The 26756-nt window shown below is 40.2% G+C and overlaps 1 protein-coding gene across 2 annotated transcripts in view; it reads right to left on the reverse strand.

The window, feature by feature from the left end:
- LOC133600476 (LIM domain-containing protein 1-like) overlaps positions 1–26756 on the reverse strand; it is a 68683-nt gene that overhangs the window by 24545 nt on the left and 17382 nt on the right. For both annotated transcript variants that reach the window (XM_061953490.1, XM_061953484.1), the window contains exon 2: positions 18224–18325. In XM_061953490.1, the coding sequence (XP_061809474.1) occupies positions 18224–18325 (102 nt within the window). The remainder of the gene's footprint in view (positions 1–18223; positions 18326–26756) is intronic.

The following is a 26756-nucleotide window of genomic DNA, read 5'->3' on the forward strand; positions in this document are numbered from 1 at the left end:
TTTAATTTACTGTTTATAGCTGGTTAGTTTCCTTTGTAACATGGTTCGATCTACATTTCTGTTAAAATGTAGTTAGCATTTATTCTTATGTTGTTTCAATACTTTATTTTTGGTTGGAACTACTAATGTGTATACAGTAGTCTAATACCAAGTAGTTACTGGGGCAGTATTGGTCAGACAAATGCAGATAATAATACTTCATATTTTCAAGATAATTAAATGATTCAATTTTTGATCACATTTATAATCAGACAGGATGGTGGTGTTACAAAATCCATTATAATAATTTAATAACAATAATAATTTCTCCTCTGGGATTAATAAAGTACTTGTGATTCGGATTCTGATCCTGATTACATATTATCATGTAATCAGGATAATATGATTATTAATTAATTAATGGCCTACTATTTACTTTGATTTAAATCCTTTGGTTTTTGCCCTTGAAGTTCTCCTGTCCCCGCGACCCCAAAAGGGACAAGCGGTAGAAAATAGATAGATAGAAGTTCTCCTGTGACCAGGAACATATTTCCTGAATTTGTAAACAAGAACAAAAGTGACAAAAGTTATTTGCTAAATAAAAATATTGATTTAACTATTGTAGTATCTGGCTATACTTGGTATCGTTACTGTCCATATTTGTATCGATCCGCCCACATTTGTACCGTAAATTCGGAACTATAAGACGCTACTTTTTTCCTACAGTTTTAACCCTGCGGCTTATAAAACGGTGCGGCTAATTTAACCCAAAAAAATACGAGGAAGTACACTTAGAAGATTGTTTGCGCTATGGCGCCATCTTTTGGACAATATTGCTCACTGCAGGGGCTGCAGTGTCCTTCTATTTAGTGCTTTCAAACTGCAAGTAGAGTGACATTCTGTCTACTAGCCGTCCATAGCATTTATACTCGTATAGATTCTTTATTCATCACTCCAAGCAACGTTTGTAAGTTTTATTGTAAGTTTTACAGTATAACTAAAACTGTTTATACTTACTAAACCGTCCCATGTGTGATGTCTGTAGGAGTGTTTTCACGCATATTTGTAAGTGCTATTGTAATGTATTGAAGCTACGGTCGTTAGCATGAGCTAATATGATACAACTTTTACGAGAGTCTGTGTTAGTATTATTAACTTACAACAGCATAATTTTTGTATTTGTTGTATTTTTTCAGTTTCACAAATTCTACAGTAAACTCACCAAGACGTCACTGTGGACTTGATGAGTGTGTTTAGCTGGTTGCAGAGCTAGCTTCCGCAGCTAGTGGGTCCATGACAATGATCGGTTGTGTTTGAATGTCGTGTTACAGGCACCATTTGGAAACAATTAAGGTATGTAAATAAAACCTTTACAGAATCTTTCTGTGTAATAACTAATTTCACAACATATATATCTGCAGCTTATAGTCCTGTGCGGCTAATGTATGGAAAAAAAAAAAAAATCTTCTAAAATTTAGTGGGTGCAGCTTATATAGCGGTGCGCTCTATAGTCCGGAAAATACGGTACATTAAAGAGCTTTAACCCAGCGGTTATCATATCCCCCTACGGTGTGTAGTGTAGTGTAGTGTAGCATGTCCTCTAGTGATGATACTTGTAAGTAGAGGTGGGAATCTTTGGCCACCTCACGATTCGATTACAATTACGATTCAGGAGCTACGATTCGATTAAAAATCAATTATTGATGCATCTTTAAATTTATGTATATAGATGCAGTTTTACATTTATTTTATTTTCACCAAATAAGTGTTTACGAATTTGCAACTTTTAAAAAACAGTGCATTTGTAATAAGAAATTCCCAACACATTTATTCAATTCATGAAAATGTGTGCAAAACTGGAACATAAGTGCCCTGTAATAAAGGAGCTGGTCGGATCTCTCGGTGAGGTGGCTCGCTGCAGTCAGCCACATTTTAGAACTGTCTGCATTACCGTATTTTTCGGACTATAAGTCACAGTTTTTTTCTTAGTTTGGCCGGGGGTGTGACTTATACTCAGGAGCGACTTATGTGTGAAATTATTAACACATTACCGTAAAATATCAAATAATATTATTTAGCTCATTCACGTAAGAGACTGGACATATAAGATTTCATCGGATTTAGCGATTAAGAGTGACAGATTGTTTGGTAAACGTATAGCATGTTCTATATGTTATAGTTATTTGAATGACTCTTACCATAATATGTTACGTTAACATACCAGGCATGTTCTCAGTTGGTTATTTACCGTATTTCCTTGAATTGCCGCCGGGTATATATTATCCGCATGCCTCGTTTTACCGCCGGGTCAAACTCGTTTCGCAAAATAATTAGCGCATGCTTAGAATTAGCATATGCTTACAATTACTGCCAGGTCAAACTTGTTTAGCAAAATAATTAGCGCATGTCTCGTTTTACCGCCGGGTCAAACTCGTCACGTCACGAGTGACACTTCACCTTTCAAGGCATCATTTTCCAAAATGGAGGAGGCTAATTTCAATAATTTAAAATCGCATAAAGGGAAGAAGATAAAGAGCAATTCAGTAGGATTTAAGGTCCAAGCTATTGAATATGTTTAAAAGAACAGTAAAAATGTTTTATTAATATAGCTCCCGCCTCATGGTGGTAGAGGGCGCTAGTGATCCCAGGAATCATTCTTGCGACTACTCGGCTGCAGAAGAAGTGACAACAACAGTTTTCTAAACTGGACTTTCAATCGAAGCAGGAAGTAATAATTAAAGGAAGATCTCCATCGAGACAGAGAGACTTTTAAAACTGAAGAAAGATAAGGAAGACTTCTATAAACAAGTTATTGATGCTTTTGTTCAGAATGAGCGGCGCATGGACTTAATTTTTAATTAAAGGTAAGACCATAATAACGCTTTTTTTATTAAATGTACTTTTTATGATGGTATCTGTTACGCCTTCGAGGCATTGTGATGCCGGAGGTCGTCTTTTCAAGATGCAGAGGGATGTCAGGAAGCGGCTTGCAGGTGAGAATAAATGATTTATTCTGATTGCAGAACAAAATGCTGCGCGGTGCACCACGGCTCGGAAAACAAGAGGGTAGCAAAGATGCTAATATCAAAAATGTAAACTATGAGCGAAACTAGGAGCGTAACTTGTTGCGTAGGAGCAAACAAAACCAACAGACCGAATGAGGCCAGCGCGTAAACTAAATAGCCCTCTGATTAGTGCCCAGGCAACAGGTGCGCGTCCGGGACACTAACCAGAGGCAGGTGACTATAATCTGCCGTCATGGCAACAGAAACAAACTCAAGAGGTGCTGAAAACACAAGTGACTTGAAAACAAAAACAAAAATATGATCCGGGCAGCGGATCATAACAGTACCCCCCCCTTAAGGGACAGATTCCAGATGTCCCCTGGCAAAACTAAAACCCCCCCGACTATAACAAAGTTCAAGAGTCAAGGGAGGGTGGAGGGAGGATTTGGCGGAGGGTCGCCAGGCCACGTGTCCCCGAATCCACCGGGGACGAGTCAGGTGGAGGCGGCGAATGGAACGCCGCTGCCGGAGGCGAGGCGGGCGACCACGGAAAGGCCACATTCGTGGCTGCCGAGAAGGTGGGCGTGAGTGGCGCCAGAAGTTCAGCAGCCGGAGAGTTCTGCGACTACGTCTCGGGTGTCGCTGCTGTTTGCGCCACTGGCGTCCATACACAAACCTCCGAGAGCGCCGCTTGCGCAGCCAGACCACTCGAGGTCGCTGAGACGACGATGAGGGCGAGAGAGCAGACGTCGCCGTGGAAGCAGGAGGAGTCGTCGTCGCCGTGGAAACAGGAAGCGTCGTCGTCGCCGTGGAAACAGGAAGCGTCGTCGTCGCCGTGGAAACAGGAAGCGTCGTCGTCGCCGTGGAAACAGGAAGCGTCGTCGTCGCCGTGGAAGCAGGAAGCGTCGTCGTCGCCGTGGAAGCAGGAAGCGTCGTCGCCGTGGAAACAGGAAGCGTCGTCGCCGTGGAAACAGGAAGCGTAGTCGCCGTGGAAACAGGAAGCGTCGTCGCTGTCGGCGTGGGCGGAGCCAGAGGCGGAGCAGGCGGCTCGTCTGTCGGCGTGGGCGGAGCCAGAGGCGGAGCAGGCGGCTCGTCTGTCGGCGTGGGCGGAGCCAGAGGCGGAGCAGGCGGAGCAGGCGGCTCGTCTGCCGGCGTGGGCGGAGCAGGCGTCCGGGCTGTCGACGTGGGCGGAGCAGGCGTCCGGGCTGTCGACGTGGGCGGAGCAGGCGGCTCGTCTGCCGGCGTGGGCGGAGCAGGTGCTGGTGTGGGAACCAGACTTGGAGCTGGTGCCGGTGTGGGAACCAGACTTGGAGCTGGTGCTGGTGTGGGAACCAGACTTGGAGCTGGTGCTGGTGTGGGAACCAGACTTGGAGCAGGTGCTGGTGTGGGAACCAGACTTGGAGCAGGTGCTGGTGTGGGAACCAGACTTGGAGCAGGTGCTGGTGTGGGAACCAGACTTGGAGCAGGTGCTGGTGTGGGAACCAGACTTGGAGCAGGTGCTGGTGTGGGAACCAGACTTGGAGCAGGTGCTGGTGTGGGAACCAGACTTGGAGCAGGTGCTGGTGTGGGAACCAGACTTGGAGCAGTTGCTGGTGTGGGAACCAGACTTGGAGCAGTTGCTGGTGTGGGAACCAGACTTGGAGCAGTTGCTGGTGTGGGAACCAGACTTGGAGCAGTTGCTGGTGTGAGAACCAGACTTGGAGCAGTTGCTGGTGTGGGAACCAGACTTGGAGCAGTTGCTGGTCGTGACTTTGGCGGAGGTGGCCTGGCCGGGGGTTGCGGCTTAGCACGCCAAAGGACTGGTGGTGGCGGCCGGGCAGGAGGTTGCGGCTTAGCATGCCGGAGAACTGGTGGCGGAGGCCGGCATGGAGGTTTGGGCTTGGCTGGGCGCAGCTGTGGCCGCCCACTACCAAAGCACCCAGTACTAGCCCCCCCCTCAAGAAGCGGATCCCAGACGCGTCTTGTGCAGTCTGGAACAGTCTTTAGGGGTGGGAGGGAGGAGGTGAGGAGGGGGGTAGGCTCCTCCCCTTTTGATTGTCCAAATTCTCTATTCTGCTCTTCAATAGCATGCGGAGTGTCCCTTGCCGCTTGGGATTGTTCCTCAAGTCTTAGTTCAATCAGTACCTTCCGGTACCACTCATCCACCCAAGCAGGACTATACTTCTCAAGGGGTGTCTCAGAAGATGACTGGGCTGGAACAGGAAGTGGAGAAGGCAGAGCAGCACGTGGCACAGCAGACAGAGGAGTGGGTGGAGCTTGAGCCTTAGAGGGTGGGGCCAAAGTAATAGGGGGCTGAGCTTGAAAGTCAGAAGGTGAGTGGGACTGACTAGACCTAGAATTAACAAAAATGTCCTGATAGTGTTTAATTGTCAAATTAAAGTCATTAGGAAGTGGCTGACAGTAAGAATTAACAGAATGCAAAAACGTCAAATGACGTCATAGCTGCAATCCCAGTGATTGACAGGCCAGTCGGAGGAATCTTTGAAACTATGGTCATTATAATTACCAACTATTTGAGGAGAATCCTGGGCTGCTTGTAGCTGGCTGTGCTCCGGAGGGAAAAGTTGTGGGATAGGTGCGTCTTTGCCGCGAGCCGAAGTCTTCTTGGCTGACTTCCGCTTTCGCTGACGCGTTCGGGCTGGCTGTGAGCGCGGACATCCCCGGGCCAGATGGAGTCGATATGGACCAACGAACCGTCAGGCCCCCACAAAAGGTCTTCGCGCTCCAAAGGGGAATACTGGAGAGTCTCTCTCTCCATCGCCTTTAAGACCAGCCACGTCCCGTAGCCGGAATCCTCCACGCCCTCTTCGAAAAGACTGTCTGCTGTTGGTTTTCTGTTACGCCTTCGAGGCATTGTGATGCCGGAGGTCGTCTTTTCAAGATGCAGAGGGATGTCAGGAAGCGGCTTGCAGGTGAGAATAAATGATTTATTCTGATTGCAGAACAAAATGCTGCGCGGTGCACCACGGCACGGAAAACAAGAGGGTAGCAAAGATGCTAATATCAAAAATGTAAACTATGAGCGAAACTAGGAGCGTAACTTGTTGCGTAGGAGCAAACAAAACCAACAGACCGAATGAGGCCAGCGCGTAAACTAAATAGCCCTCTGATTAGTGCCCGGGCAACAGGTGCGCGTCCGGGACACTAACCAGAGGCAGGTGACTATAATCTGCCGTCATGGCAACAGAAACAAACTCAAGAGGTGCTGAAAACACAAGTGACTTGAAAACAAAAACAAAAATATGATCCGGGCAGCGGATCATAACAGTATCCTTACATCACACTCAAATTTATAAGCGCAGGCCTAAATTTACCGCATGCCTTTGGTAAGCGCCGGAGTGAGAAGAGGTTTTAAATTTATAAGCGCAGGCCTAAATTTACCGCATGCCTTTGGTAAGTGCCGGAGTGAGAAGAGGTTTTAAATTAATTGCCGCCCCGGCGCTAATTCAAGGAAATACGGTATGCGTCATTTAACGTACACTTATTCAGCCTGTTGTTCACTATTCTTTATTTATTTTAAATTGCCTTTCAAATGTCTATTCTTGGTGTTGGTTTTATCAAAAAAAATTCCCCCAATAATGCGACTTATACTCCAGTGCGACTTATATATGTTTTTTTCCTTCTTTATTATGCATTTTCGGCTGGTGCGACTTATACTCTGGAGCGACTTATACTACGGAAAATGCGGTACTTTTACAATAAATAAATCGATTAGACATTTACCGTATTTTTCGGACTATAAGTCGCAGTTTTTTTCTTAGTTTGGCCGGGCTCCAGTGCAACTTATATATGTTTTTTTCCTTCTTTATTATGCATTTACGGCAGGTGCGACTTATACTCCGAAAAATACGGTACTTATCAATTTGATATTTGTCCATGTCTGAATTGGGATGCATCTAAAAATCTGTTATTTCCCCCACCTCTACTTGTAAGAAACATAGGTAATTTGCCCCCACGAAGGGAAGTTATCCACTAAATGCTACATTGCATTGAGAACGTGTTTGTTTGCTTGTCACTATTGGATTTGCGGGACACAGCTAGAATGTGTCATCCTTATCACTAACGATAGTATTGAAAACGCTATATTGTGGGCCAAATTGATCTCATTTATATCGTACAGTATATCGTCTGTATCGCACAACCCTAAGGCTATGCTGTTACAGGGTTGAAACACCCCACCCCCTCAAAATTGAATAAAAACAGGTAATTGAATCAATTCTGTTATATTTATAGTACAATAGTTTACTCTATGTACAGTATGCTTTCTTACGGTCACTTTCAGAGAACGTGTCTGAATAAAACTACTTCAATATTGTTTTTCGAAATAACTATTTCAAGATAGGAGTAGTTGCATAAGTAGGGTCATGAGTTCTCCTCATTCAGCAGCTTTATCCACTGCTGCATGCACTTTCAAATGTCAGATGGGCACTCAGGTGTGCAACTGAAGTGTGTTACACTTTCAGTACTGTTTTTGGTTGTTTTTTTTACAATTAACTCAACTGTGGTTGTAATGCTGACTGAGCCGTTTGTTCTTCACCGCTATTACCACATTGGTTCTGTTGTTGCTGTGTTCTGCCATGTCCTTGTTCATGACTTCATATACATTGAGCTTTAAATGTAATTTTTAACCTGTTTTTCAAAGCAGATTTTACATGTTTTGGGCCTAAATTTAGTGTTGAGTTTGGTTTTATTCATGTATTGTATGTATTAAACCGCAGTATTAGTCTTATTTTCTATTAGCATTATGTTGCGATGGAGAAATATTTACCAAGCACAACTTCCGTTTCCGTGACGATCTCAACTGACTGCCTTTTGGCAGTACAACTTTGATGGACTTCTTCTTCAACTCCTGTCTCATCAGCAACACATTTGCATATTGGTGAGACTTTGACGCGAGCGATGTCGAACAACAACAGCTGGAAGTAGCATTGGAGTCGGGTCGGCGCAACAGTTCAGGCTAACAAGACTTCTATAAAATATCAGCAGCTGTTCAGCCAAAGTGGAGATGATCCCTTAATGCACTCTATCCTGGACATCAATAACACAAGTTTGGCTTGACTGATGTGGAACGACAACGCATACACGCAATGCTAACATGGAATTCTAACATCACAGCTAATGACCGTAGCCCAAATGTCAAGTTATTGCAAATCAAGAAACCCTGGTGGTTTAAGGAGATAGATGTCCCGTTGTAACCTAGAGGAATTACCCAGGATTTGATGAAGTAATTCCATGTCAGGGCCGTGTTTTAGTGGCCGGGCTACGGCCACAGCAATGAGGCTAAGAGGATCTTTTGGGTTACTCGTGACTACTGTAATCCACAGTTGAACAAACTCAAAGTTACTATTTTGAGTGAAATGAGTGTTATGGTGATTTTATGGGTGTTATTTCATGTTTCGAGGGCTCTAATTATGTTTACAAACGAATTTAAAAGGTTGGAGACAGAAATGAGTTAATCGTGGTGGGTTCTAATGAACCGCGAAAAACGAGGGCCGACAGTATGATCAATGAGAGCTATATTTCCCCATTGTTGGCGTTAACGCACTTTTTGTGTCTTTTTACGCATTGAAATCAGAAAGGACGCGCATTTCCGGAAGTCCGCGTGTCCCAGGGACGCAGACTTTTAATTTAAATTTTTTTTTTTTTTTTTATCGACTATCGCTTTCTGCCTGTGTTTTGTTTTGTTTATATTTGCCGGGTCAAATTTCCGTCCCCGTTTATTGCGTTTTTATTGGTTGTCTTCAAAGTAATGAACTTTGTGGTACAATTTCTTACATTTTGATTCGCCGAAAGTTTTATCAATCACAAATCCTGCCTCAGTTTGCACTCGGACAACTTTACCGCGAGGGGCCGTCAAAAGAAAGACTTCATGGCAAACACTAAAAGGTGAGTGTAAAGTCAACCTTTTTAACTTCATCCAGTGCCATGTCTCCAGTAAATGACTAAATGTTTTAGTCTTTGTGAGTCTATGGAAACTTTACTTTTATCTCCCGCTGGATCGACATCGTTCGAGGATGGAGACAGGCTAGCTGTTAACTTCAAGCTAACCAGCACCCGACCAGACTCCTCCACACCAAAAACATACTTTGCAGGTCAACAAACGTGCAAATATGTGCCTTTTGAAAGGCACATATTTGAAAAAATGAAAAAAACTTTAAATTGACGAATAGATCTGAAGTTGATGTAGACTAGAGATTCAAGCGTTAAAAAAATCATGTATGTTTGCCCTGGCACACCATTATCATAATTCTGTGACCGAAGCAAAAAACTTTTTACACTTTTTTACTGAAATAAATACACCTACAACTTATTAAATAAATATATAGAAAAAACTACCGGCAGCGGTAGAGTTTAGATCCATGAAGGAAAGAAGAAAGTGAATAAATGTTTATAACTGAATACATTTACATACGCATAAAAATTTGTTTTCTTTTGTATTACTTTTTTAATGAATCAAGTAACGTTTATGACAACCTTTTTCCAAAACACATTATAGAATGTGAGATATAACAGGATAATGCACAAATGTATTATTTGTATTCAAAACGGTTACAAAAAAGTGTGACCCCAAAAATGTACTGTGGGACCCCGTTTTTATGACTTGATGGGGTCCCTGGAACCCCATTTTTAAAATTCCTAGCACCAACACTGTTTCCTTTTCCACTTTCTCATGCACTCCATACCATTATTAAAATAAAAGTGTACAAGCCTTCAAATGTCATAAATAAAAGCCTCTCCATACCCTAAATGTAAAATGCCCTTTTCTTACTTTTTATTTTATAAAAATGTTTAGTTTTGCAGGTATAATGGCCGGGCTTTTATTACTTTGTCTTCTACTTCCCCATTTATTTCCTCCCAGTGAGTCCTAGCAGGAAGGCACTGAGCTTTTTGAAACGATAAGAGCGTTATTAAAGTCAGAAGTTAGGACTTTAAAAGAGCTACGTTGAATTGCGTGTTCATAAAAATGTAAATGACGTGACTGACAGAACAAAACACAAGGACTTTTTCTCATTAAGACCTTCTATGTAATCCTATTCAGAAATGAAAGCAATTTAGTGACCCCCTTCACAGCAATTTCCCCCATGCCAATGGCGGCGGTAGATAATGCTTCCCAGAGAGGATCTGACTTTCGGAGACATGTTAATAATCACGCTACTTTATACTAGTTATCTGTTTGTACACCTAGCTAGCTGCACGTTTGCCTATTCAAGGCAGTTGGGAAGTGTTCAAAGTCGGAGTAAACCCTTGGGTGTTATTTCCCATTGCTCCTGAATACATTACACTCTTTTGTTTGTCTGGCTCTCGGTCACCTTGACTGAAGTGCGGCGCTCATGCTAATCGACAAGACTTGTTACAAGCCAGCGAGCGTGAAAATTGTCTTGACGTTGAGATTTTGGAACAAGATAAGATGGAATGTCTAGGGGGGGGGGAGCACCACAAACAATATTTGTGTCGTTCAACATGGAACTGCAACTAGCAGCTGTTAGCATTAATACATATAGATCAGGGGCGTCCAAACTTTTCCACCAAGGGCCGCATAGTCTACCAAGCCAAATTCCTTGTGCGTTAAACATACTTGCCCAATAAAGCTACTTCTGATTTGGATAAAGAAAAGTAAAAGTATGCAGGGGCCATTTAGATATGTTTCTATTTTGTAAAAAAAAAAAAAAAATGCTGAAAACAGACATTACATTATGTTTAAAGACAAAGCTTCAGCTTTGTGTTATAGATGACAAAGTATACTATTACTAGTTAACGGTATTTCAGGGGTGTCTAAATTGCAGCCAGTGGGCCATTTGCGGACAGCAGCTCGGGTTTTGTTGCTCTGCCACGTATTGTTGGAAAAAAACAGTAAAAATGAAAGAAAAAAGAGCAAAAAGACATAATGTAATGACAAAAAGCTGACAATTTGATACAAATATAATAAGACATTTTCCACTTTTGATATACAGGTATAATGTCTGTTTGCAAAGGTGTACAGCTCCACTAATGGTCATTGGAGTGTTACTTTAGGTGTACAGCTCCACTAATGGACATTGGAGTGTTACTTTCAAAGGCAAAATTAAAGTATTGCTAGAAACATAATTTTATATGGGAATTTATTGTATTATATGTATAGTACATGTTCCAAAAAGAAAAAAGCATAAAACACCACCAGAATTAGAGATATTACAAGTCAAAGTGATGAAGCTTAGTGTTACGCTCATGACTTGGTGTAACTAAACATTACCCTATAAGATGAAGGCAATTGCATTTTATTAATATTTGAAATGTATTCAATGTTTATAAATGAATATTTAAATATACTGAATGTAAAAAAGGAAATAAATATTCAAAATAAGATCATTAAATGAAATCTAGTTTGGTTACGCCATCATGAGCGCAACACAAGGTTGTAAAAGTTTCAACTACAATTCTAAATAAGATGTCAAAAGCAAACTGAAATCAAATACACACAGCTTAAAGATTGATCAATACCTATTTAAATTTAGTAATACATAAATATGATGATTTATCAAAATATAAAAGAAATATACCTGAACAGAACGCTCATGATGGTTACACCAAAAAGTAACGCTATGAATCGTTTTTGGGGAATTTTTATGCTATTTCCAAGCATCTCCTTTTTATTATCGTTGATTTTAAATGGTCAAACTAATGCATATTATATATGCATGCCCTAGTAAACAAAAAAAAAAAGTCATATTTATTTTGATTGTTACATTTTGAAGCACATTTGTGCAGGTGGATGCGAATGTACCCATTACCAGAGCTGTACACATAGGGATATCAAAATATCCCTGTTCATACATACTTCAAATGTATACATTTTTCAGCTTTTTTCTCATTACATCTTTTTGCTCTTTTTTCTTATATTTTTACTGTTTTTCCCCCCGACAACGTTTTGCGGGCCATAAATGGCCTCCGGGTCGCCCAATGGACACCCCTGATATAGATGTTAATGAATATGTACTGCATACCGCTGTAGGTGGCCCGCTCTCATTCAATAGAGTCCCTGTTCCACACTGTACTCCTGTTGTGGTCGCCTGAAATAACAGCATCAAGTATGCTCCTGGAACACAGCCTCCTGAGGGCCCCCCATGCTTGCATTCATACCCAAGCCGAGATGCTATTCCTTAGGGGTACCTCATGGCAAGCACAGTCCTTGTACTCTCACATGGAGCCAGCTATGAGAGGTATGTGGTGTGTAAACTCTTCTCAACCCCACTTTAGCCACCAGTCTGACTATGCCCCCAACCCCCCACAACGCCAGGTTTGCTTTTCATCTCTAGTGCGAACAGCAACACACACGCACACGCACACACACACACACTGACAAGGGAGGGTAAAATAGTAGATGTTAATCATACTCATGGGGTTGTAGCCAGATAGGTCAAGGGTGTTTCAGAATTAGAAGTTCGAGTGGGGGGTAGGTCACCACAGTGCCACAAATACTGCACATACCCACCCTCAGATAATAGGAACAGCAATTTAATTGACCTGAAAAGGCTAGGCTACGGTGACAAGCAACAACAGTCTCAAATTTCAAACAGGTTTTTTCAACCATGTACTGTACTACAGCATTACTGTACATGCAAAAAGCTATTCACAGTTCATAGAGTAGCAATGTGGCTTGTACGAATACATTTATATTTAGACTTTGCAGATTAGCGTGCCTGACGATTGTTTTTGGTTTATTTGTTTTTGTTCATTTGACAGGCACAGTACAATACATATTAAGTTCAAGGTTCAAGGTTCAATGTTCAACTTTATTGTCCCCGCGGGGAAATTTGTCTTGGGCACAGTGCATCATTGCTTTCTTAACATACACAAAAACAACAGAACAAAAACACAAGCACAGACACAACCACAACCAGACAACTAACATTTAAACATCAGAACATGGAGCTTGATAGACATAGGTGGCACTTTGATGTAGGCATAAAATCTACAGTATGGAGATAAAGATAAAGTACCAGTGTGCATTGCACTAGAGCTCATGGATAAAGTGCTGTGTGCTAAAGTGCTTAGTTCTCAAGTGCTATGTGCTAAAGTGCTATGTGCTAAAAAAGTGCTAACCTATGTATTAACATTCTATTGCACATTGTTGGTCAGCTTAATGGAGGCTGGGACAAATGATAATTTAAGGCGGTTAGATTTGCATAGTGGGACCCGGAGTCTTCTCCCTGATAGCAGGGTTCCATATTCAGGGAAGAGTGGGTGTTGTGAGTTGGAAATAATTTTCTTAGCTTTTTTCCTAACTGCCAGCTCATAGATGCTCTGTATAGGCTCATATTCTTTCCTCCCTACGATTTTCATTGCCGTTTTATGCATGCCGGCCAGTTTGCTTTTTAGCTTAATGGTTAGGTTGCCAGTAAAGTAGTACCGCATCACACAAGCTTAATTGGTTTTGTGACGGAGCTCTTAACTCAACACACTCAAATCAACGTCGCTCATTGAATTAAATTAAAATCAATTTAATTGGTGCTTGGCCAACAGCACCATTTTAACATGTATTTTGTCTTTTAAAAACTTTTAGATAAGAAGTATTATATGAAAAACAATATTTTGGAATGTACAACTAACAACTACAGTAGGTAATGAAGTAATGTAATAATAATGTACAGCATTTACCTTGGAGAGTGAACTTTTAAAATATTTCGTGTTATGTTGTTGGCATTTTTGGGTGTTTTAAGAGCGCTTTATAGACGAAAAAGATAAATCTAATTACCTGTATAGCTAGCCACCTCTTGCTAGCAGCTTTTCACTATTTACAAAACACATACTAGAGAAAATCATGTGTGTTGATTAGGGCAGCAACTAACGACTAATTTGATATTCGTTTTAATCTGTCGATTATTACTTCGATTAATTGAATAATAATCGGATAAAAGAGACAAACTACATTTCTATCCTTTCCAGTATTTTATTGAAAAAAAACAGCATAATGGCACCATACTTATTTTGATTATTGTTTCTCAGCTGTTTGTACATGTTGCAGTTTATAAATAAAAGTTTATTTTAAAAAAAATTACCAAAAAATTGCCTCTGCGCATGCGCATAGCATAGATCTAACGAATCGATGACTAAATTAATCGCTAACTATTTTATAATCGATTTAATCGATTAGTTGTTGCAGCCCCAGTGTTGATGTCTCACATAAGGATTGTGGCTGATGAATTTCCCCCAAAAATGCAGTTCCCCTTTAATTGTGTTACATACTGTATATGTATAAAGTGCAAATATATTTCCTTCTTTCGTAAGTTTCTTTGATCATGCAAAATGAAACAAAATTAATAAATTAAAAAGGAATATTTAATTGTCCATCCATCCATTTTCTACCGCTTGTCCCTTTCGGGGTCGCGGGGGTTCTGGAGTCTATCTCAGCTGCATTCGGGCGGAAGGCGGTGTACACCCTGGACAAGTCGCCACATCATCGCAGGGCCAACACAGATAGACAGACAACATTCACTCTCACATTCACACACTAGGGACCATTTTAGTGTTGCCAATCAACCTATCCCCAGGAATATTTAATTGTGATTACGGTAATTGAAATTAATCTACAGCAACTCCGTGATTAATCTGATTTAGGAAAGTATTTTTTGACAGTTGTGTGTTCAAATGTTATTGATAAAAGTTGTATGATGGTGACAGGAACAAGTGTATTCACTTTAAATTACGTCCTTGGTAAAACAACTTGGAAATCGATTAGCATCAGACAAAAAAAAAATGTGCTCAACTACTGTAATTTGTTTCGTTTTTTTAGGAAATCTATGTTTACATCAAATACAGCGGCCTTACGGTAGAATTACCCCAACCACAATGACAGTGTCCAAGAAATGAGTGCCCATTAGTATACTGAATGAGGTTTGACAAATGTGCAGAGCATGACAAAATCGGTCCACAGATAGAGAGCTGCCAAAGTACTCTTGTACAGTTGGACTTACAAGATAAAAACCATGCCGCCAGTTTGCAATAATGTGGTTCAGTTTTCATTGACTCACAGTACAAGCGAGGGGGGCACGTTTCAGTAATGCCTTTTCTAAAATTGGGCAGCAGCAGTACATGGCAGTTTTATATCTTAGTACAAGTCACATTTTGCTATCAATCAGTCGCACTTACGGATTTAACTTCCACAAATTGTGTTCTTATGCAGGGACATTTCAACCAGGGTTTTTTTTTAATTCCAAACTTTGAATATTGTGTAAAAAAAAAACAGTTTCACTAAGTTTCCAGGGTCAAATTCAACACTTTTCAAGCAATTTCAAAACCAAAATTTGAACTCTTTATACTTTTACAACTGTGGTCATCATTAAAATTTTTATTTTGGTTAATTGCACCTGGGGATAGGTTGATTGGCAACACTAAATTGGCCCTAGTGTGTGAATGTGAGTGTGAATGTTGTCTGTCTATCTGTGTTGGCCCTGTGATGAGGTGGCGACTTGTCCAGGGTGTACCCCGCCTTCCGCCCGATTGTAGCTGAGATAGGCTCCAGCGCCCCCCGCGACCCCGAAGGGAATAAGCGGTAGAAAAAGGATGGATGGATGGATGATTCGTCACACGTTCTTTGGGCAGCGCGTGTGCTCATAGGGCTACACTCAAGACCTGTCTGATGTTCGTGTGCTTTATATGCTGTGTGTTACTTTTAGGGAACACAATGTATTACCAATCATAAATCAAACAGTCCATTAGTTATCACACACAACTTAAACAGTTCATTGATTAGAAACTACCCTTACAATTCTAACACTACTTGGACTAACCACTCAATAGGCGTTGCCAGAGATGTTTCAGGGATTCGGAGTCATTCTTCACTTCAGATGGGTGAATTAGGTAAAACATTTAATCAGATAAATAATGATAATTCATTAATCTATTAATTAATTGATCATGTTAATTTTGACAGATGTATAATAAACACATCAGAAGGTTAATGGAATTTAATTAATTAATTAATTGATCATGTTAATTTTGACAGATGTATAATAAACTACCTCAGTCGACTAGCTATCAACTCACCCGTCTCGTCGTCAGCTCACCTAACAATCTGATCGTCACCTCAGTCGACTAGCTATCAACTCATCCGTCTAGTCGTCAGCTCACCTAACAATCTGATTGTCACCTGAGTGGACCAATTATCAGCTCACCCAACTATCTGATCATCAACTCACCCGTCTAGCCATCAGCTCACCCAACTATTTGATCATCACTTTAGTCGACTAATTATAAAACTCACCCGTCTAGTCGTTAACTCACCCAATAATCTGAACATCATCTGAGTGGACTAATTATCAGCTCACCTAACTATCTAATCATCAACTCACCTGCTTGTCATCAGCTCACCCAACTATATGATCATCACTTTGGTTGACTAATTAATTATCAACACACCCGTCAAGTCGTCAGCTCACCCAACTATATGATCATCACTTTGGTTGACTAATTATCCAGTACTTTACAGTAGTACCTAAGCGTACAAGCCGAATTGGTTCTGTGACAGAGCCCTTAATTCAAAACACTTGTACAGTATCTCAAATCAATGTCGCCCATTGAAATGATTTTAAATCAATTCAATAGGTTCTTTTAACATGTAACATGTCTTTTAAAAAGAAAAACAAACTTTTAGATAAGAAATATTGCCTAAAAATAATACAATAGAATGTACTACAAACAACTAAAGTAGTTTTATGAAGTAATGCAATAATAATGGATAGCATTTACTTTGTTAGATAAGAAATATTGTCTAAAAATAATACAATAGAATGTACTACAAACAACTAAAGTAGTTTTATGAAGTAATGCAATAATAATGGATAGCATTTACTTTGGAGAGTGGACTTTTACAGTATCTTCTTCCAGCAGTTTCTCTGTCACACCATCAGCAACTTTTTGTTGGACATTTCATGGATGAATGTCCGACGTTTGGATAATTTTCTAACATTCTTGGCCGGCGTCATTTTGCTTCAGCATGGTGCAGACTAGCAGTGATACGCTTCAATTGCTTTGCCAAGTTGGTGACACGCTCGGTCATAATGTTGATGATTTCTTTCTTGAATATCATCCACTTCTTCTCAACACTGTCTTCCACACTCACTTTCTTCCTTCCCGAGCTTGGAAAACAAAGTCATGTCAATTTCTAGCTATTACCTAATGCTAGTGAGTAATACCAGATGTTTTTGCGGATCTTACCGAGTTTACTGTGACATTTGCCACGCAAACTATTGGCAGGGATGCTTGTAACAAAAACTTTGCTTGCTACACTACACAGCAAATGAATATATGCTAACCGCAATGGAAGTGGACAGATTGATACAAATACAGTAACGATACCAAGCACAATATGAATATATGTTCGATACTACAGTGGTTAGATCGATATTTTTCATTATCAAAAAATATTGTCTCATTTTGTTACTGTTTAAAAACTCGGAAATAAGTCCTTGGACACAGGAGGGCTTTAAAGGATAAAACCAAAGGCATCAGAGCCAGTAGTAGAAAATAATGTGTATATTTAATTGATATTGTAACTTCGACATCCTGTGTTTTTGTCTGATTATAATTATGATCAAAAATTGAATCATTTAATAATCTTAAAAAATGTAAGTATCAGTATCAGCATTGGTATGACCAATACTGCCCCTGTAACTACTCGGTATGGAATCGCTGGCCTAATTTGTAGTATCGCCCAAAATTAATGTAAAGAAACATAAGTGTAGATAGAACCATGTTACAACAGAAAGTAACAAGCTTTCAACGGTAAATTTGCGAGTAGATTAATAATAGTTTTGAAAAAAATAATACTACTGGAAATAACAATGTTACCACATATGTCAAAAATTAATAGAAGCATTCCAACATGGGTTTATCATTTATATACCAAATAATATATTGCGATTTATATCCTTATCGCAGGAAGCTGCAATACATTTTGTGATATAGATGTTAGGCCGTATTGCCCATTCCTACACTTTACTGTATGATTTAACTGACTGAATGTGTTTGTGTTTGGCAAATCAAGCCTGCTTAGCGCGTCTCTGTGAGAGCTACAGGAGTAAATGGCACACTCAAAAACCAAACACCACCAGGAAAGGACGGCGAATCTTAAAATAGTTGTGAGTTTTTACTCAGACTCCAGCGGTCAGTTAGCTAGGGGTCATCATTAGGTTTACATTAACCTTATTAACTAGAGAGGAGCTGTTTTGTATGGGAGTCAAGGTGAAGGAACGTGTACTTACTGCAGGCGCTGCAGGTGAAGCAGTTGTCATGGTAGAGGCTCCCCATTGCCTGGCAGGCCTGGTTGGCTCCATACACCGCCTTGTTGCACTTTACGCACACCCCTAAGAATTAAGAAATAAGACAATTTAGCTGAAGATTAGAGAAGAAAATAACTCAAATAATTAGCTTTGAATGCTCAGCGATGGTTTGATAAGAATCCCTCACATTCTTTTCATTTTAGGTAGCAAGATAAAGGCAAAAAGCAAGTGCGTAAGCTAATCCCGATTAACAAGACAGATAATGGAGACAAAAGGTGATGAAAATGTGATATAAGTCAGGCTAAGCATGCTGTGCCATTGCAATGAAAGAATTACTACCCTATTTGCTTATTTGATGGATGGATAGGTTTGGCTTGGAGGCTGAGAAGTCAGTTAATGAAAGACTGATAAAGATCAAGATACGCTTCTGTCCGATATGCAATGCAAATGACATTTTGTTCGGTATAAAAAGGCAAATGACGTGCAAGCATGCCAACAATTACATAACCCTTCTTGTGACTGTGGTTGAATATTTTGCTCTTAACTGTGGCTGCATTCAGTTGGAGCTGACATGACTACTAGGGATTCAAAGGTACACGGTAAAAAAACGGACCACTCGGTCCGCCCTTCACGGGACAGGCCGCCCTTATGGACCGCGGCATTTTGGTTTTGTGTGTGTGCCTGCGCCGGTAGTGAAAAGCCTTCCCTGTGACGTAAAGACCAAGCACCCCTGTGCCTCTAGCCATGCCTCCCCTCTCACAGTTTTATGGCATCACTCCTTAGATGCCATATACTGAACACCTCTACTGACAAAATTAGTTATCATCTTCAATTTGTGGATAAAGATGTGTTCCTGAAATGATCATTAAACTTATTTTATGTTGGCACTCTTTATTTTGTACTATCTTAATTTCCAAACTTCACTTTAATGTCATTTTATGAAATATAAGCAATTTGAGTTCATAAAAGTCTACAAAATTCTGTCACCGATTGCCATTAAGATGATGGTGCGTCCTTCTGTCAACCACTGGTGAGAAGCGCCGTTGTAAGTAAGGAATAAGAGGAAGTTTACCACTTGAAAGTGTTGTGTCCAGTTCAGTGATATGACCTTTAACCTTTACACCAGGTGAGGCATAGATGCCTTTGGAGGTTTTTCTTTCTTTCAATAACTTAAAAGTCAAATGCTCTCATCCAGGGGTCACCAACGCAGTGCCCGCGGGCACCAGGTCGCCCGTAAGGACCAGATGAGTAGCCCGCTGGCCTATTCTAAAAATAGCTCAAATAGCAGCACTTACCAGTGAGCTGCCTCTATTTTTAAATTGTATTTATTTACTAGCAAGCTGGTCTCCCTTTGCTCGACATTTGTAATTCTAAGAGAGACAAAACTCAAATAGAATTTGAAAATCCAAGAAAATATTTTAAAGACTTGGTCTTCACTAACTGACAAAGAAACAGATAACAGATTTGGTGTCCAGTTCAAAGTGTGACATGATTTATTTAAAAATTTGAGAGTTGACTTTTGTATTTTACATGAGTTATTATTTGTACAAACATGGTGCAAAGTAATTCATGATTTGTTAAAAAATGTTAGTGGCTAGCTAGTTAAAATGGGATATTGTGTTTTCACAAGACTGTCTTAGAAGTGATCATTTGAAAATGTTCAATTTGAAAAATGTGCACTTAGAGAAAATATCAAAATAAAGTGTTGCACATTGATATTTATCTGTTTCTATATATATTTATTGTGAGAAATCATTAAGATGATCAGTGTTTCCACAAAGATAAATATCATTAATTATTAATAATAACAGAGTTAAAGGTAAATTGAGCAAATTGGCTATTTCTGGCAATTTATTTACGGTAAGTGTGTATCATACTGGTAGCCCTTCGCATTAATCAGTACCCAAGAAGTAGCTCTTGGTTTCAAAAAGGTTGGTGACCCCTGCTCTAATCAATTTTTATACAGGTTGCACATTAAGACACCATGAAAAAAAAAGAGCAATTGACTTTCATAAAAACTTTATGATAATGACATTATGATATGATAAATGGGACCAAAAATGATTTGATAATATTGTTTTCAAATACTTTGATAACAATACTTTAAAACTTTGATAACGTTATCAAAGCACACTTGGTCTCATTTGCTTTAATAAAATAAATAAAACATTTGGAGTCTTTTCTTACCTTTCTGTATGTATCTGAAGCAGCACTATCTATCGCATATGAAAATTTACTTTTGTATGATCACATTTGTTTTGTCTTAAAGTCAAGTTTAGAGAAGTATTTGGTCTTGGATACATAATTCTCCATACTGACGGACACATTCTTTCATTCATTCCATTTAATTTAATTCTATTCCATTTTAGTCAAAGCAGTAAAACAACATGTTTTCATCTGACAAAAAAACACAAATGCAGGCTTCCTGTATTACAAATGCCATGTTTGTTATAAATAAATTTGTTAGGAAAAAAACATGGTTTCCTCGCTGGTTAAATATTGTAGAGACTTGCGTCTGCTAGTTTGATCGCCCCCATTTATCCCAGTGTGGCGTGTCAGAGTACTGCTTCGGCATTGGAGTATCTGAGCCTCTAGCTCAGTGGTTCTTAACCTGGGTTCGATCGAACCCTAGGGGTTCGGTGAGTCGGCTTCAGGGGTTCGGCAGAGCCTCCGCGGCGGAGGTCAAGACACACCCGACTCATTGTGTAAATAAAAACTTCTCCCTATCAGCGTATTATGGATACCCTCAAACAATGTTCACTATAATTTTACATATGCGTGAGCAAACGCAAAAACTCCTTGAGCATTCAGTGGAGTACATGTGAGCACACCTGTCCCAAACCTGACTAAATAACACATTTAATGTTTTATTATTATAATCAAATGACAGCTGTCATTTCCATGAGATTATTTTCTAATATAAGTGTTTTGGCCCACTTACAATGACAATAACAAAAAAAAATGTTTTTTTTCATGAGCTGTGTACTAGTATTGTATGTCTGGGTGGAAAACGAAGAAAATGAACAGACTTTGCGGTGAAAATAAATAAATTATTTTATTTTATCATTTATCATTTAAAATGACATGAGAGTGACACTTGCCAAGGTGAAGCCACGCATATCTGAACTGGTCTCTCAAAGGCAACAGCAGATGTCACACTGATTTGCAGGTGTGTAATTTGTTGTGAGTTCATGCACTGTGTTGGTTTTGTTCTTTGAACAAAGTGATGTTCATGCACGGTTCATTTTGTGCACCAGTAAAAAAACATAACTTTGCCTTGAATTTGAAAAAAAAAACATTTTATTTTTCACTAAAGAAGGGTTCGGTGAATGCGCATATGAAACTGGTGGGGTTCGGTACCTCCAACAAGGTTAAGAACCACTGCTCTAGCTTCTTTTTTCTCTATTTTAGAGTACATTTTTCAAGAAAAATCACACACACACACGCACGCACAAGTAAGAAGGTGAAGTGGCAACACATGCAGAAGCCTCGTAATCGGTTTCTGTGCAAATTTTGTGATTTTTATTCAAGCAAATGTTGAAAAGCCATTTTAATTATTCAGAAAATACATTTATAACACAGTTTAATAGACAAATATTTTTTATTATTTGTTTTTTGGGTGTTTTTTTTCCCTTCATGACAAGTGAGGCTCTGCCTCCCCTGACCACATGTCCCTGTTTTTTGTCCAAAAACCAAGGTGTACCGTGGGATACTTGTACCAGCATTGCACCCCTAATGACTACAATGCCATTCACCAGTGTACCTCTCCTGGTCTTAAGCACGTAAGAGCCAATATCTTCTGGAATATGACAGCTGTGTTAACATTACAAAGAATGAGAAAAAGTGTCAGCTGCCGTCATCTGTGGCCACCAGCAAGCTGCTAACTACATACCCTATAAGTGGACAATCCAATCATGAGGTCTAAAACAGTACAGATGGCAAGACAGCAAACACTCATGTGTCTCTTCCATTCTGTGCATGAGTTTGCTTGTGACGTGAGTGAGTGTTTTTTTTTAGAAAAACTCCCTGGTGACTCGGCAGCCCGGCCAGGCCAGGCCTGGCTCTGGTACTCATCTGACACACACAAAGAAACTTCTGTTTCCACAGTATATGCCACACACACACGACGCACAATCCTCCACAAGAAAACACACTGTTACATTTAACATACATTTTTCATGCCTGCCAGAACACAATATACAATAGGACTATACTTTATGTAGCACTTTCCTGGTGCCAAGAGAGAACTCATCATCAGGGGTCTCAATGGCTAGAAAGAAGATTTAGAGATAACAGAGGGTATTATTGGAGAGCAGAGGAATGTTGCGCTTATGTAAGCTAGTTTGTTTACATGAAAACATTGTACCGCGTCTAGACTTCAAAATAATGAACTTAACATTTCTCAAGCCTAATAACTTAAGGCAGGCAATGAAGAATAAAACAGTAGCCCCCTTCAGACAGTCCCACACTGTTTATGTCACACCAAATGCTGGCATGGACATTATCACATATCTACATTTTTAATTCCGGGATGCCGTGTTGCTGTGTTAAAGTGCACACAGTTGCGACATTATTAGTGATGCAACAATGAATCGATTAATTCAATTTAAAAAAAGCTTTGTTCTATATTCTGTTGCTAATAATATTTGGTACAATCCGGACCATGTGGCATGCCCAAAACTTCAATAATGATTGTGAATGATTTATGAAATTCCCCAAAAAGTGCAGTTCCCCTTTAAAAGTTAGTAAAAAGAATGAAGGTTATGACAAGCAGAAAAAAAATTGTTAATTTAAATTATTTTCCCTAAAAGTGTGTTTTATCCGATTACTCCATTCATCGAACAAACTAATCGGTAGATTACTCGATTACTAAAATAATCTTTCCTTCTTATCCATAAATAATCGATGGACATTAAACCACATCGCAATATTCTGTGTGATTGTTTTGAATTGCGGAGTCATTTGCAGCAGCTTTGACGAAGCATCTTGTGGTTTGGTAATCTGTGTCTTTTTTCCACAGGTTGTGACGCCAAACATGGAATGAACCCCATCCATCCATTTTCTATATTCCTTATCCTCACGAAGCTAGTGAGTAAGCTGGAGCCTATCCTGGCTGACTGCAGGCGAGAGGAGGGGTACACCCCAGATTAGTCGCCAGTCAACCGCAGTGCACACAGAGACAAACAGCGCCTTCAATTAACCTAACGTGCATATTTTTGGAATGGGGAAGGATGCCAGAGTACCCAAAGAAAATCCACGCACGCACGGCAAGATCATGCAAATGCCAAACAGAGATCTGAACCCAGATCTCTCTGATCTCCTGACTGTGTGGCCTACATTGTAAACACCAGGCCACCGTGCGGAATGGGTCATAATGGCAAAATTGTGTGAAAAAAGTGTGAAAGTTCTACACTTATCACTCATTTGTCCTGCCTTGTTGTGTTGGAAGCAAGTGCCGCTGTCGGACGAGGCATGGGCATCGTCACACATCTAAGGCTATGTTCATACTGCAGGTAAATTCTGTTAGTTTTGCCCTTATGTGACATGTATCTGATTTTGTTGTGTCAGTGTTTACAGTTAAATTTCGATATTCTTTTTTTTTTTTTGCGGCCCCAGGCCTCTTTTGTTTACAGATATAAATCAGATATTTATACAACGTGACTGCAGGATGCAGTTTGAACGATCAGGTCACGTCCATCTGACTTATACGTCACTAAAAGGTGACAAACGACACGATTCTATTCAAAAACCCACAGGTGCAAAAATGAATGGTGGACAAAGGAGCAGAAAACAGTCAGTGGCACAAATATGTTTTAGAATTGATTAAAATATAGGAGGACTTACATCAATATCCCACATCACTGCCTCCTCACCCACACACTCCTCGGTACAGACAAGTGTCCCACAAACTACCATAGCTAAAACTCTTTCCCTCTTCCTTAATTTCCTACCTGAAATCATAAATGTTGACTCTGGTGGCACAAAATCTTTGAAACTGCCATAAGTGTGTCAGGACTGACAACAACACGATTCAGAGCCATGTTTACGTCCGTAAACACAGGGCTCCGCATGTGACATAAAAGGCTCGATATTCTATGCTATGGCTCTGATTTCATAATTTTGAGTATTTGAGGAGGATTTTACATCCACTATAACAGGACCGTTTGACTGAGATTCAGGACCATGTCCTTAAAGTGTGCATAGCTACGATTTTAAAAATCCTTGCGAGTGCGATGATGTCGTAGAGCTCCTGTTGCTCTTTTACTCTCAAAACCTCCCTGTAGGCTGGTCCCCTAAAAACCTACTATTGGCCAGTGGCCCATGTTCCAAAACAGAGAGATTATTCATGGAACTTGCTGCTTGCTCCAAATGGGGGAGGTTAAACAAAACATTAACCCAAGAACACATTCCCCCTAACCTCCTTGCTTACCTATCCTAGATGGCCGAGCTCTCAAAGGACAATGGTTGAACATGCCAAAGTAGACCCACTGTCCACACACACTGCAGCAGATTGCGAGAGGTATTCCTTACCTGTCTACAGTATATCCATGGTACTGTACTACTTGTTATTTGTAGTAACAAGACAAAGTAGCAAGAGAGAGAGCATCCCACACTCCTGCAGTGTTATGTGATGTTTACCACCAAACCCTGGCATAATTTCCCGACTACTGGTGCACACAGCACCCACATACAGAAATACCTGACATCTTAAAACCTAAAATTCACTCAGACTTCATTACCAAAACTGCAGAGAAAAATCCCAACAGTCATACAAACAAACACATTAATACAACCATGAGATTATAACAAACAATTAACAGTCTACAATATATTCAGACAAAGTGACATGCATGGGAGGAACCCATATTAATATTTTAAAAGCCAGTCCCACTAAAAGCAGCGGAGGCCAAAAAACTCTGGGAAGTGTTCCACTCAACAGCAGGATGGGATAAATCAATCCTCTCTCTTAACCCAACAAAACAGTCAACTAAGTTAGTGTGGTAAGTATGTGTGGAAAAAGAGGAGAAGGATGCCCATAGTCTATAAATCTCTTGTCTTTCAGACAATAGAGGCCAAAGACAAAGAAGCACCAACCAACATGTATGTCTGCATAGGTCTCGTAACTTTCACTCATACCGCAGGGACCTCTAAAATGCCTTTCTCCTTAATATATTTAACCCTCACTTCTAAAATGCCCTGCGCTCAATCTCCAGACATTCCCCTTTGCTCGTCTGGTGCAGACGTTTGGCGCTGGGCTAATTTTCTCAGGATTTCCAGCTGCAGTTATGTCAGGGTACGGATTAGCAGATGAGTCAGGCAGAAATATTTCTATTTACTAGTGTATTCCATCAACACACCAGGAAACACCATCCGCCAGTAACAGAATAACAGTGGAAATACACTCTGGGGAGTACATACATCCAATTTTCCATGATGTTATATGGACCAAAATACTTTAGATCCTCAAAGAGTGGCACCATGCCGTAATAAATCACTGGGTAATGCAGCTAGGTAGCTATAATTTCAGTCTATATAGCCACGTTTACACAAAGTGTTATTATTAGGTTATTATTTTTTATTTGAACTATTTTCACCAAAATACGCATTAAGATTATGAAGTGTGGTTTATACTTGACTAACCGAACAAACTAATCAATACAACTCCATCCATCCATCCATTTTACTACCACTTGTCCCTCTTGGGTTCGCAGGGAGTAAAGGGTTGGAACCTATTCCAGCTGCACTCGGGCCTGAACACGTCGCCACCTCATCACAGGACACAGATAGACAACATTCCCACTAACATTTACTCACTATAGGTCCAATTAAGTGTTGCCAATCAGCCTATCCCCAGTTGCATGTTTTTGGAGGTGGAAGGAAGACGCAGTATGATTACTAAAATAATCGATAGCTGCAGCCCTCATGTACCTCCCCAGTTCATTCAACAAAGTACAGGCAGCATTACAGCATCAACTGTGTTTATGTTTCATCCGTCATTCTGTACGGTCTCAAAATAGCATCCAAGTCAGCAGGTTGTGTTTAAAAATCAGGGCTGGGAAAAAACGGTTTCTGTTTATTTAGAACATTTATGCAATGTCATCATGTTACATCACATACCGTTATTACACAATTTCATTTCCCATTACAATATGTCCGAAAAGGAGTAGGAAGAAACAAAACTTTTTTTAATTCTACCCCTAACTAACTCACTTAATTCACACGAAGACATGCAGCATGGTCTTGCAGCCGTGCACAGGTACAGACACAAACAGATGCAACTTTGCCAGGAAAGACAACCAACGACACAAACACACATGCCCACACACCGAGTAACTGAGTCATACAAAACCGTGATACATGATAACCGCCGCCTTTCACAGTAGAAAGACTCCACAATCAATTCAAGCCGTATGTCTCTAATGTGCTCTGGCGCTATATAGAAAATAACATTTGAAAAAACAAACTCGACCTGTAAAACACACAGACACTGACAATCCCGCAATCAGATCTGTTC

This window comes from Nerophis lumbriciformis, linkage group LG04 (assembly GCF_033978685.3).
Source record: "Nerophis lumbriciformis linkage group LG04, RoL_Nlum_v2.1, whole genome shotgun sequence".
Lineage (NCBI taxonomy): Eukaryota > Metazoa > Chordata > Actinopteri > Syngnathiformes > Syngnathidae > Nerophis > Nerophis lumbriciformis.